We start from the raw sequence: 13,725 nt of genomic DNA, 5'->3' as shown, positions 1-13,725 counted from the left end.
TAATAAAATTATTTCATCTTAAATGTAGCTGCTAGAAAACTTTTTCTGTAAGACTGAAATTGTGTAAGCCTACAGACCCAATATCATACTTATTCACAATTGAATTTTATTGACACATAGCCTATGTGATATTGGTACAAAATTAAAAACTAGGTAAAGAGTAGGCTCTTCATAAATACATGTTAATTAGAACTAAAGAGGCAGTGTTCAGGAAGGAGAGGTCAAATCCTGGATCATCCCATCATTCTTAATCATGCTTTATTTTTTTTTGTTGCTGAGGGACTAGGGTTAAGTGACTTGCCCAGGGTCACACAGTGGGATGTGTTAAATGTTTGAGGTCAGATTTGAACTCAGGTCCTCCTGACTTCAGGGCTGGTGCTCTATCCAATTGGGCTACCTAGCTGCCCCAATCGTGCTTTATTTACTTTTATGACCAAGATTGTGACCTATTATTTCATCTCTTCCTTATCCTTACTGGATCCCAAACTATAACCTCTGCTGTCTTCACTGTTCTCTCTTTCCAATCTCAACTCTTGAAACAATCTGATCAACAGTAAACTTTCCTGTACTCTCCCACCACAGAATCCTCAGGCTTGGTGTTACTTAACCCTTCCTAACCCTAATTCTCCATTAATACATCCTCATCTACTTTTACTCATACATTGCTAAAGAGTCCAATAAAGTCAGGCAATGTTCTACAAAAGTGTTTTTCGCAAGTTGAGGTTAGCTGACTTGAACCGGAACCTTAATGCAGTAAAGCAATCCTTCCGTTCCTTGCTAATTAGCTACCCTACTCCCTGCAACAGTGATTTCTCCTACAACTTTAGAGCTGGGGATCTTACCTCATTACTAAGAAAACAATGGTCATCTTAAGCTCTTTAGATGCCCATCCTGCCTCCTTCCTTCCTTATACTTAAAAAAACACAACTCACTGTAAATGTATACATTGTCTCCTCCTGCTATATTGTAAGCTCTTTATGGGTAGGGATATTTCATTCTTGTTTTGTATTCATAATACCTAGCACACAGTAGGTGCTTAAAGCTTTAAAAAAAATGATTGAAGGAGGTAATGTTGGAGTTGGGAATCAGGAAAACCCAGATTCAAATCCTGTCTGGCACCTGCGTGTGGGACCATGCAAGAGTAAACTTATCTGTACCTGAGACAACTCTGAAGTCAATGGGAGATTGTACATATTGTCTTGGAAAACCACAAATTACCATTATTGATGTTCTACTACATTTTTATTTATTTTGTTAATCATTTCCCAATTACATTTTGGGTTATGTTTAATAGCTGTGTTTTATTACACTATCAACAAAGTTACAAATGAGGTGTGTTCAATGTTTCATGGAAGAAGTTTGCCCACCCACAAAGTCATAAGACCCTGAAGAACTGAATTGAATGGAAGTAAATTGATCATACTTTAATATTCAACTTTTGAAAAGGTCTAAAACAAAGTGTGGAGATCTCTATCACTTCCAATTCAGCTATATCTGTACAAAATAATGTATTTGTTTGTGTGGTTGAGCTACCCATCAGAAAACAACTTTGAGATAAAGTGTCTACAAAGAAATAGCTTTCTCAAAATGTTTTAGAGCATATATTTTACTCTATATAAAATCAAAAAAGCAAAATCCAAGGTCTTCCACAAGCTAGTCATTGCTACAGCATTATTACCAATTCTATACTATATGAGATATTTAGCAGCTGTTTCCTCACCTCCATGTCCTGTTGATTACATCAAGTACCCCATTGTAAAATATATGTTGATCTTGAAGTCGGGCTCTTACTACTTGATATGGGTATGTTGCTGCCACAGCAAATATTTTTGACATCGCTGCAACTGATATATATTCTATTGTGCTCTAAAACAATAAAACAATATAATTATGTCTTTTCTGGATTTCTTAAATTGTATAAATTTCCTATCTTGAGCTTATAAAGTTTACTTTTAAGTCCTCTTAAATGATGCAGTAAAGCTAAGCTAAAACAAAGCAATAAGTACTCAAAATGTGCTTAACTGCAAACTTTAAAATTTCTTAAATATATCCATGTTCTTATTAACTACATATGGCATTTTAAAAGATTTCTAAACACTAACTTTCCAATTAGAACACAATTTGTGGCATATTATAAATGACAAATGGGGAGGAAAAATCAATTTCTGAGTATTGAAAACTGACACCCCAAGGTTAATATGATTTGAATTTCTAGCACATTTGATGACTATCTTCAAAAAGCCGATTTTAATTTATACATTTTCTTTAAAAGTAAATTGGACCATCTTTTCAAGAATTTCTTACCAACTGTGCATCTGGTAATCTATTGGTGTGTGTGTTGTACTTCAATTTCAGCAATTCATATGCCATGAACTGAAGTGCTCCATGTGATGTTCCAATCAGCCCAGGCAGAAATCCCTAGATTAAAAAAAAAGTTATAATATCTAATTTGAAATAGTAAAACTTGACTTTTTTATTTAATATGTAAAGTTGTTATAGTAATAAAAATTCAACATAGAATCATCATTTAGAACTAAAAAAGATATTAGAGGATACCTGATCCAACCCCCTCATTTTATAAAGACTCTGAAGACTAAGGATAGGTAACACTGGTGACAATGGATGGGATTTGAACCCAGGCCCTCTGATTCAAAAAACCAGAGTTCATTATAATGTATTATTACCACTTTATGACTAAACTTCAGGTGATAAGTCATTCTACTTAGCTGGGTGAGTCTTTAGAAGGCAGAAATACCAGGTCCATAGTTATACTTAAAAGCATAATACTTCAATGTACATGCTTTTTCATCAATGTGAGACAGCATCCTTCCATACCCATATCTTCTGCTATATATTCCTGCTTATATCTTTTTGAAAATTATCCAAAGGACTTTCTCTGAGACTCCTGACATTATGTGGATACCACTGAGGAATGTAGACTGTCTATTATTCCTCATTCTTAGTGCATAAGTGGCCCGCTTTCCTTCTTACATATGTTAATGTTTCACAGATTTTTTTTTTTGTATTTAGTCTTTCCAAATATTCTCTCACCCTCATATCACCCACTTTTGCACAAAAACAATAAAGCAAAATACAGCAAATGTTTTTAAAAGCAAATGAAATATTCAGCCCCTGTAGTCCCCTATTCTTCTACTGAAAAGAGATGAAGTTCTATCACTAACCTTATGGAATCAAAATTGGGGTTTTTTTGCCTTTGAATTTTGCTGCCCTATAATGTTGTTTTCAGTCACATTACTGTAATTAATGTTCATATTATTCTCCTTGTTCTAATCTGCTCTGCATAAATTCATACAAGCCTTTGCTTACTTAGTCTCTTAATGTTTCCCATTTAAGGCATAATAACATTTTATTATATTTATACAAATCACAACTGTCTAAGACATTCTCCAACTCATGTATACCCATTTTTTGTCTCTCCCGCTCTCCCAAGAAACAAGGATACTAATTAATATTCAAATATTTACAAGGCATTTCTGCCTTTCACCTCCTTGGGGCACAGAAGTAGTAGTAGGACTGATACCTGAAAGGGTATAAATAGCTCTAAAATATGAAAAAAATTCTGTCTCAAAAAAAAAAAAAAAAAAACTAGTTCAATTCACTAGCTCCAGCAGTCATTCATCTTTGGTACTATTATTATGCTTCTTCTTGTGTGTAATTCTTCATTAAATGATATCCTGAAGTTTACTCCCACCAATTATATATTTCTTCACTGCTCTGAATCTGCAATTAAAATTCTTTAGAAATTGTAGTGTAAAAGAATGTAGCCATACAGTATCATTACAAAAATATCATGTTTGAAGTTGGAGCTTTGTTCCAATTTTGAGTCATTAAAAAGTACATTTCCCAAATGAGATTCAGCCCTCCTATTCAGTTATAGGCCCAGTCCAAATTGTTCTGTTTGTCCACACATATATGTGTGTATATATTTATGTATACATGCACACATACATGTATGTATATATATTTTGACAGACCAACTCTAGAGGTTGTTCATCCAACTTTCTATCAATTAAGACAATGATATATTAGCTTAAAAAGAAGAAAAAAGATGAATCTTTCTTTAAATAAGTTTAGGAGCCTGCTATTTAAAGGAATTAGACAATCTTAATCTTAGAAATGATTTTAGAAGACATTTAGTTTAATTTTATCTAAAAATTGTCTCCCTGAAACCAAATCCCAGTTGTTTAACATCGATATTCTTCTAATGCATTAAGCATTTTTGTGTGCCAGAGAAGAGGCACAGTGTAATGGATAGTAACCTAGACTTAGAGTTCAAAGATTTAGATTGCCATTTTGCTCCGATGTATACTAGGAATGTAAGCCCAGACAACTTCTAGACAATCTTCTGAGATCAGAAGGTGCCAACTTACATTAAGAGAGAATTTATTTATGAGGAGTTCCTTATACCAATGAAATTACAGGTCTAGTCCCTCTCTTTATTCTTCCAGTGAAGCTATATAGCTACAATTCATTATAATCTATTCTGCTGAATCAAAACTGTGGGTAACCTATGGTGGGTACAATTAGGCTAAAGCATAATAACAATTAAATGCATGTAAGATGCAGTATTCAAGATTCATTTAATACCAGAGTAGAAAAGGAAATAGGTCAGTTCATGAGAGTGGGTCTATGGTAATGTTAATGAACACATAAATAATGCTAAAAGATCATCAAGAAAGCCTAAAAGGATAGATTCTTCTCATGAAGGACATGGATAAGGTTCATATAAAATATATAAAGCATGAATGACTTTTGCTCTATTGACACTGTTGAATATTATATAATAATGAGATGAAATCATAGATCTATATATGCATGGTTTTTTTCTGTCACAGTTAAGGGAAAGGGTAGAGAGGAAGAGTAACAAACTACAGAGATGTTTACATTTTAAAATACAACAAATTTTATTTAAAGGTATAAACATCTTTATTTAGGTGGGGCTATATAAAAAATAATAAATAAGTACCAGGCCAAATTTGGCCAGTAGGCTGATAATGTCTGGGGTACAAAAAAAGGAAGACAGGAAAGAAATATAATGCATTAAATAATTTAAGACCCTAATCAATTTCTTGCACACACTGAGCAATCAAAACTCTCCTGTATTGACTAAAGCAGTGTTATAGGAAAATTTCAGGACTGGATTAAATCATAGGATCATCACTGGTTTACAGCTGATATATATATATATATATATATATATATATACATATACATATGAGCTTCAGAAGTCTTCTTTAAACTTAGATATAAGAAAACTGATGTCCAAGTTGTGAAGTGTCCTTTCCAAAGTTTCATAGTATTAATACCTATAATGTAAAATTATGAATGTTGTATCTTCTTTCATCCACAAATATAGAGAAGTCATTGTAATCATTTCTGAGTTTGTCTGTAGATATCTGGGAAGAAATTTTGCTTATTTTGTCCACAGCCTCAAAAAAATCTAAAGACCTCATTAAGTAAGGTTAGTTAAAATATATGTAATTAACCAAAAATACAGGCCACAGCATCTGCACTGAATTTGATGCTGACATTTTTTGCCATCATGTGCATTACTTATTTAACATGGGTATGTGTTGTGTAGCAAACCTTTTTAAACATTTATTTACAATTGTAAATTGTAACAATCTAAAAGCTCTTATTGACCTATAAAGCAAAATAAAATATTTTGCTAACTAGCAGAATTGTTCAAAGCATAAATGCATGCCATATTTTACCTAAATATTAAAATAAGATAACTACAAAATTTTGGACAATTTTGTTTCCCTTCCATCCACATCACAGTGATGGATCATATTGCAGTAAACAGAAATAGCCTAAAGAGAAAATACCCTTATGTGGATTATATTTATTTCTATTAAAATTATTACTTGCTCCTAGGCTTGTTTCTTTTTAGGACTGAGTACTGGAATCTTTCAGCACCAGAATCTAAAAGATCAATGCAAATTTATGTGGCAACTAACTGTGCAAGTAATAATATATGTAATTATCTATCATAATGATTTAAAACAACCAAATAAAAAGTACCTTGTATAATCCACGTACACCTTCATATTTATATATCTTTACAAGTGTATCCATCATTCCTTTGTACTGTCTCTGTGGAGTACTGACATCATCATATTGTAACATAAGTCGCGTCTTTGTTACCCATAATGGGTTGGTAATACAGAGTGTCATGGCCCCTAAAATAGAGAAGTTTAATTACATATACACTTTCTTGACTAATGAATGCTACAAATACTTAAAAGTATTATTGGGAGACAAAGATGAACTCTCCTTGGAAACCAGGAGGTAAAGAAGTGACCTAAATCACTGTGCGCTTGTCTTAAGGTAGACCCAGTGGCCTTAGCTGCAGAAGGATAGGAGAGAAAAGGCATTTTGGGAAGATGACAAGATTTTATTAGGACAATGGGGCCTATTGGTTACAGCACTCCTTGGAGTGGGGCTAAAAAAGGGGATCGTAACTCACTCCTTGGGTACATTTTCAAGAGCTTGACTTGGAGTGGGAATCTGGGTGTCCCAAAGTAGGTAAATAGTGAAGGTACTTAAGCTGGTTTCTTCATTGCTCTCTCCTTCCCATTGGTTCCTAGGACTTACTCTCCCAATTCCTTTCATCCTCTTGTTCAGATGCTTTGATGGTGGGGAAGAGGGAAGAGGTAAAGGGAGGGGAAAGAAGGGGAAGGGAGAGTTATATTTCCTGGGTTTCTACATTGCCTTTTCTGTTGCGAAGAGTGGGAACACTTTTCTCACAGAAATGTTTTAAATAATTAGGATGATATATTACCCATCAAAAAAAGCTATCTAACTTTTAAAAATATAATAGTAATGCTCACTAGGGTTAAAATAGGCTTTTGTGGTCTAGCAAGGGAATTTAATTTCCATATATCACATTGTTTCTATGGGAAACATAGGGGAAATACCTTTTGAGTTCTAAAGAAATGACTTATAAATTAATTTTGGAATATAATCTATTTGTAATTTGGGGGTCACCTGAATATATAATTTTATAAATTCATACTCAGAGCACTTTGCTCCTTTAAGCCAGTCATTTCAGCAATTCTATGAATCAACTCTACTACAAAAAGAATAAATGCCTTATTCTAAGTAGTAGTGTATTAAGCATTATACATAGCAAAGCAGACATAGATGGAAAAAGCAAAATATTTATACCATCACATATCCATGGTTTCCCCTTTTATTTAAATACTTCAATAAACTAAACGAAGTTCTCAATCATAGTTGATTCCACAAAAATGAGATAAATAGAAAGTAACAAAGTACCATGAAATAGTAAAGATTTTGCAAATATATAAAACTAAAAAAAAAAGATTTTATAATTTCTTTAATATCTGCATATTTTCTTGGCTTTTCTTAAAAGTTAATCAACATCTATTAAACCTGGACCATGTTAAATACAAAATCAGATGCCATAAGGGAATAAGTCACACTTCATATTTTTGTTCTATAAAACAATCAATTAAACCATGTCCTAAATTAAATAATTAGGAAACTAAAACACTTTTTGCCTCTCTTTCTGCAAATTATATCATTTGTTTCTTATTATAAATCTGCAACTTTGCTTAGATGTTAAAAGTAAATTATTTCAAATCTATCCAGAGTAAAATGCCTTCCCAAGAATTTGATGTAATATCCAGTTTCATCCAATTGATACAGCTGAATAGAAAATATAAAAAAAGGTGTGATAAAACACTGCAGTTTTTATAGATTAATGTGATGGGATTTTTATAAATTATACATTTCCTTACCAGCTTCAGCAGCTGAAACAAGGTATTCTGTTGCCTCCAGCCGTTCTGTTCTCCCCTCTGTCTTGTATGATTTAATGGCATTGTAGCTAAAAGAATTAAATGAGAGATTTAAATGAAAAAGAGGAAAGATAAATTACACATTTAGTATTTTGAGTTATTTTAAAATGTTTTAATATAAATGTTTAAAATGTTATAATATTTAAAGCTGAACTATAATACAGACGCCTTATTTTTCAAATATTGGGCTTAAGCAGAAGAATTTTCTCCAATGCATGGCAGCTGAGAAGCAATGTAAAAAGTAATTCTGAAGTATAATTTACTTCAGTATCTAGTAATATTAATACTTCTTTTCAAGGTGTGGGGGGATGAATTAGATTTTATTTGAGCACATATTTAATCAATTACCTGATGATGGGGAAGAAAAAAGACAAAAAGAGAAGAGAATTTTTAAAGGGAGAAATATTCATTTAACAAATGTTTCCTGAATACCAATATACTCGAGGCACAATGAAGAAGGATATGAGAGATAAAATGGAAAGTTTAAATAAACTCATGTTCTTGACCCTAAGGGATCAGCAACCTAAAAACAGAAATAAATTTCTTAACAACTAAAACCAGCACAAAACAAAATGGGCTGCTTCAGAAAGTTCTGAGTTCTTTCTAGAGATCTTTGGATAGATGGACTAAATAGCTGCAAAGATTGCTTTTAATTTTTAAAATCTGTGATTCTGGGAATGGGAGGGAAAGAAAGATAAAACAAAAGATATTATGAATAACCAAAAGTCCCTGAGAACCAATTGCTTACATAATATCTCATTATTTCACTGTGCTGTAAGATTTACAGAGCACATTCCTCACAACCCTGTGGAAATATTGTTATTCCCATTTTATAGATAAGGAAATAGACCCTCAGAGATGTGACTTGCTCACAATTATACCAGTTATCAAGTAGAAGATAGAACATCAACACTGATCTTCTGATTTCAAGTTGACTAAACTGTCTAAACTTAAAGATTTTGAATCAGCATGATTTGGAGAATTGTGTTAATATTAACAGAGATTAGGTGAATAAGAGGAGCTACTTAGAGTAGGGTCAAGAAAAGTCTGAATAGCTACTGTGGGGAATGTATTAAGGGGTCATCAAAAGATTTAACAAATTTTTTTTTAATTTTTATTTTATTTTATAATTATAACATTTTTTTGACAGTACATATGCATGGGTAATTTTTTACAACATTATCCCTTGCACTTACTTCTATTCAGATTTTTTCCCTTCCTCCCCCAACCCCCTCCCCCAGATGGCAAGCAGTCTTATATATGTTAAATATATTACAGTATATTCTAGATACAATATATGTGTGTAGAACCGAATTTTTTGTTGCACAGGAAGAATTGGATTCAGAAGGTAAAAATAACAGTTTATATTCATTTCCCAGTGTTCCTTTTCTGGATGTAGCTGGTTCTGTCCATCATTAATCAATTGGAATTGGATTAGCTCTTCTCTATGTTGAAGAAATCCACTTCCATCAGCATACATCCTCATACAGTATCATTGTTGAAGTGTATAATGATCTTCTGGTTCTGCTCGTTTCACTCAGCATCAGTTGATGTAAGTCTCTCCAAGCCTCTCTGTATTTCTCCTGTTGGTCATTTCTTATAGAACAATAATATTCCATAACATTCATATACCATAGTTTACCCAACCATTCTCCAATTGATGGATATCCATTCATCTTCCAGCTTCTAGCCACTATGAAAAGGGCTGCCACAAACATTTTGGCACATACAGGACCCTTTCCCTTCTTTAGTAGTTCCTTGGGGTATAAGCCCAGTAGTAGTATGGCTGGGTCAAAGGGTATGCACATTTTGATAACTTTTTGGGCATAATTCCAGATTGCTCTCCAGAATGGTTGGATTCTTTCACAATTCCACCAACAATGCATCAGTGTCCCAGTTTTCCCACAGCCCCTCCAACACTCATCGTTATTTGTTCCTGTCATCTTAGCCAATCTGACAGGTGTGTAATGATACCTCAGAGTTGTCTTAATTTGCATTTCTCTGATCAATAGTGATTTGAGATTTAACAATTTTTAAAAGATGGCAAATGCTATATATGTAGAAGCTAAGATATTGGTAATTAAAAGGAAGACATTAAGTAGAGATGAGGAGGGAAAGAATTCCAGATAAAGGAAACAGCCAGAGAAAAGTGAAGTGAAGAAATAGGATGTCTAAATGACTGACAGGAAAATGCTTTACATGATTAGAAATGATTAAACTATATCATACTTCTTACATTCTTCGACAGGAGGGAAAAGAAGGTAAAAAGGGATAGAATTTGAAACTCAAAAAAACCAAAACCCCAACAAATAATAAAAATTGTTTTTACATGTAATTGGGGGAAAATTAAACATTATTAAAAAGAGAGAGACAAAGTTCCTTGCCTGTGGAATAACAAGGTCACTGTACTGAAGAATACATGGTAAGGAGTGAGGTGTAAGAAAAGTAGAAAGATATGTTGGGGGGGGAAGGAAGAGGGAGTCTGGTTATAAAGGATTTTTTTTAAACATCAAATAGGATTTTGTATTTGATCTTGGAGGTGAAAGGGAATCAATAGGCTTTGTCAAATAAGAGTTGACATAATTGGATGTTCACTTTGTGGCTCAATGAGGGATGGATTGGAGTGGGAAGGGAGTTGAAGCAGGTATACCCATCAGAAGGATATTGTAATAGTCCAGCATGAGGTGATAAATGCCTGCATCAGAGTTATAGTAGTGGAGAGAAGGGGTCATAATTGAGGATGTTGCAAAGTTGAAATCAATAGGCCTCGGCAACAGATTAGATATGGCAGGTGAAGACAATGTGGATAAGCTGCTAAGTGTTGTACTTTACAAGTAATAGGAAAAGAGAGGGGAGGGAGAGTAGCTAGTGATGGTGATGATATAATGGTCTAGAATAGGAGTTCTTAATTGAGAAGGTCTATCAATTTGTTTTTAAAAGTATGTCAATATAATTGTTTTCCTTTGTAGTCCTATATGTTTTATTTTATGCATTTAAAAATAATATTCTGAAGTGTCTATAGAAATTTATGACACAAAAAAGTTAAGAAGGTTAAAAATCTCTGGTTTGAAAAGAGCTAGGGGTTTCGATTCAGGAAGACCTAAATTCATATCCAACCCAGATACTTCCTAGCTTTGTGTCCTGATTAAGCCCTTCTGTTTTGCCACAGTTCTCACAGCTAAAAAATATGAATAGCTCTTACCACCCAGGATTATTGTGAGGATCAAAGGAGATCATATTTGAAAAAAAAATTTGCTATAGTGCCCAGAACATTGTAGGTTCTATGTAAATGTTTATTCTCTTTCCTGACAAAAGTAAGAGACCTTTTATTTGGGAATCTAAATTTTCACAAGACTCCCAAATAGAAGGTATCTTATTGAAATATCTTTTTTAATAGCAAGATTTCTTAGAGGTCATTTAGTCCAACTGTTTCATTCTACACATAAGGAATGAGTTCCAGGGAAGTAAAGTGATTTGCCCAAAATAACACAGATTCAACAGATCAGAATAGAGAATGAAGTTTCTCAACTCAAGTCTAGTGTACTTATAAAAACAAAACAAAAAAATAACAAATCTGAGAAATAACATTTTCTTTATTGTAATAATACTTATCTAAAAAAGCTATGTTTCAACTATATGAAACAGCCAAAAAAGTAATCAAAAAAATGTTGCAAAAGTATATAAACTTTGCTCAATGGAGAGTCCCTCAGGAATTCACTTAAAATTTACCCTTCTTTTATTTAAAACTCTAAGAAGCCTGATAATCAATTATAAAGAGAAAAAGAGGAACTGGCATAGAAAAGAAGCAAATGGATGATAATAAGAAAGAAAAAATTTTAAGACAGACATCAATAATTGAAGAAGAAAAAAGGACACAAAAAGCATAGTAATCTGGGATGATGAACAAGTAGACAAAGAGTTCCACTCCACTCATCTCAACGGCCATGGAATCATTATATTAAAAGTCAACAGCCAGAGTTCATAATTATGACAGACATCTGGAAAAGCAACTTAACTGAATACAACTTTAAAAAGTCAAGGAAGAATATTATCTAAGAAGGAAGATATAGGTAATGCAGAATTCTCACTTTATCTAGTCTGGGCTTCAGAAAACTATTTTGTTTTTGTTGAAAGACTTAAAAAGAGGAAAAAATATTCATCATTTTCCCCTCATAGTTCTTTGGACCATTTGACAATGACCAAGACAACAACTGCTTTATGGATGCATTCTTAATTTAAATCAAGTACCAAGCAGGAAAAGATTGCCTTCATTTGACAAACATTCCTGAAAATCTATCTACTTTAACATAATTTCTTGACTAGCAAAAGAAATATAGAATTAAGGACAATAGATAAAAAATAACTGTAAACATGTTATTACATACTTGTTTCACCATCAAAATCTAAGGAACCACCATATACGCACTTTGATATCTCATACAGATGTGCTCTATGAGGACATGGAAATGACACTGAAGAAAACAATTGGAATAAACCAAGTATACATAAAGTATAATTAGCAGGTGACATTATTTTTAGGGTGCTGATGAATTCTCAAGAATTGTACCTTCAAGGAAAGAGTATAAACGGCATGGACTCTGTTACATAATTAACTACTAAATCATATACCCACTATTCTCTTTCTATAAAATTATTCATTTTAAAAATTATATTTAGCTTTTATATCATGTCCTCACAAAAAAGATTTCAAAAGTAAAAGGAAACGTAGTTCAGAAAACCCAATTATGTCAACTGAGGGATTCCATATCCATGAGCCCTCACTTCTACAATGAGAAAAGTATATTTTCTCAACTCTTCTCCCTAGTCAAATTGTTTCATTATAATTACACAGCACTGCGTTTTATTTTATTGTTTTTTCAGTTTAAATTGTTGTGTATACACACACACACACACACACACATACACACATACTCCTTGAATTATTAGCTTACTTCATTCTGCATCAAACCACATAAAATTTCCCATATTTTTCTGAATTTCTCATCTTTGTTTCTATAGAACGCAATTTCCTTGAAAGCAGAGGCTATTATCATTTTTGTCCTTTTTGCTCCATAGCATCTGACCCTATGGTATGCAATTAAAAATTCTTGGTCAGATTTGCTAAGATGTAATAATATTCTACTGTTTTCCTGCATTACAATTTATTTAGCCATTACCTAATTGTTCAGCACTTGTTAGCTTCTATTCATTCATTTGCTGCTATGAATATTTTGATGCAACACAGGATCTTTCTTTGTTTTTGACTTCCCTAAGTTATGTCTAGCAATGGGTCAAAGGAGTAACTGAACCAATCTACAATTCCACCAAATGTCTGTATCCATATATTTTCATCATTTTTTTTTGTTTACTATTTACTACATTTACTATTTCCATCTTTTTTCACCTTTGTTAAGGTGACAGAATGAAAGGCAATTGTTTTAATTTACATGCTGTTTATCAAAGTTTTATTTGATATTTATGATGAAGTTATGAGGAAAAAACATCCTTCTCCAAAAAAAAAATTCTCTATAGCAGATCATATATTTACAATCACATAAGAGACTAAAAGATGTAAACAAAACAAGATCTCATTTGTTTGCTGATTATAAAAAAGCATTTGCTTTAAAAAACTACTCCAAAAATGTTGTCCATGCAGATACTGAAACCATGTAAGATACCCTGAAAAAAAGTAATACAAATTTAACTTTGTTCAAATATTGTCACATAGACCAAGAATATGCATGTTTTCCAAAAGTGTTTATCACTGAGACAGAGTTCGCATAGGGAAGAATTTCCTATGGATGCTAAGGTGTTCTAAAAACTCCTGTTCTGCCGAACAATGCAAAGTCTTCTAAATAAAATATATAAGAATTCAATAGTT

The 13,725-nt window shown here is 32.7% G+C and overlaps 1 protein-coding gene across 3 annotated transcripts in view; it reads right to left on the bottom strand.

Annotated features, from left to right (window-relative positions):
* SLC25A32 (solute carrier family 25 member 32) overlaps nucleotides 1–13,725 on the bottom strand; it is a 54,090-nt gene that overhangs the window by 31,540 nt on the left and 8,825 nt on the right. For all 3 annotated transcript variants that reach the window (XM_074267621.1, XM_074267610.1, XM_074267600.1), the window contains exons 3-6: nucleotides 7,788–7,873; nucleotides 6,046–6,203; nucleotides 2,305–2,418; nucleotides 1,721–1,866 (exon numbers count right to left, since the gene is read on the bottom strand). In XM_074267621.1, the coding sequence (XP_074123722.1) occupies nucleotides 1,721–1,866; nucleotides 2,305–2,418; nucleotides 6,046–6,203; nucleotides 7,788–7,873 (504 nt within the window). The remainder of the gene's footprint in view (nucleotides 1–1,720; nucleotides 1,867–2,304; nucleotides 2,419–6,045; nucleotides 6,204–7,787; nucleotides 7,874–13,725) is intronic.

The sequence above is a fragment of the Sminthopsis crassicaudata genome, chromosome 1, assembly GCF_048593235.1.
Source record: "Sminthopsis crassicaudata isolate SCR6 chromosome 1, ASM4859323v1, whole genome shotgun sequence".
Taxonomy (NCBI): domain Eukaryota; kingdom Metazoa; phylum Chordata; class Mammalia; order Dasyuromorphia; family Dasyuridae; genus Sminthopsis; species Sminthopsis crassicaudata.
Note: the sequence above shows the minus strand (reverse complement) of the source record. Positions and strands in the feature narration are given on the sequence as shown.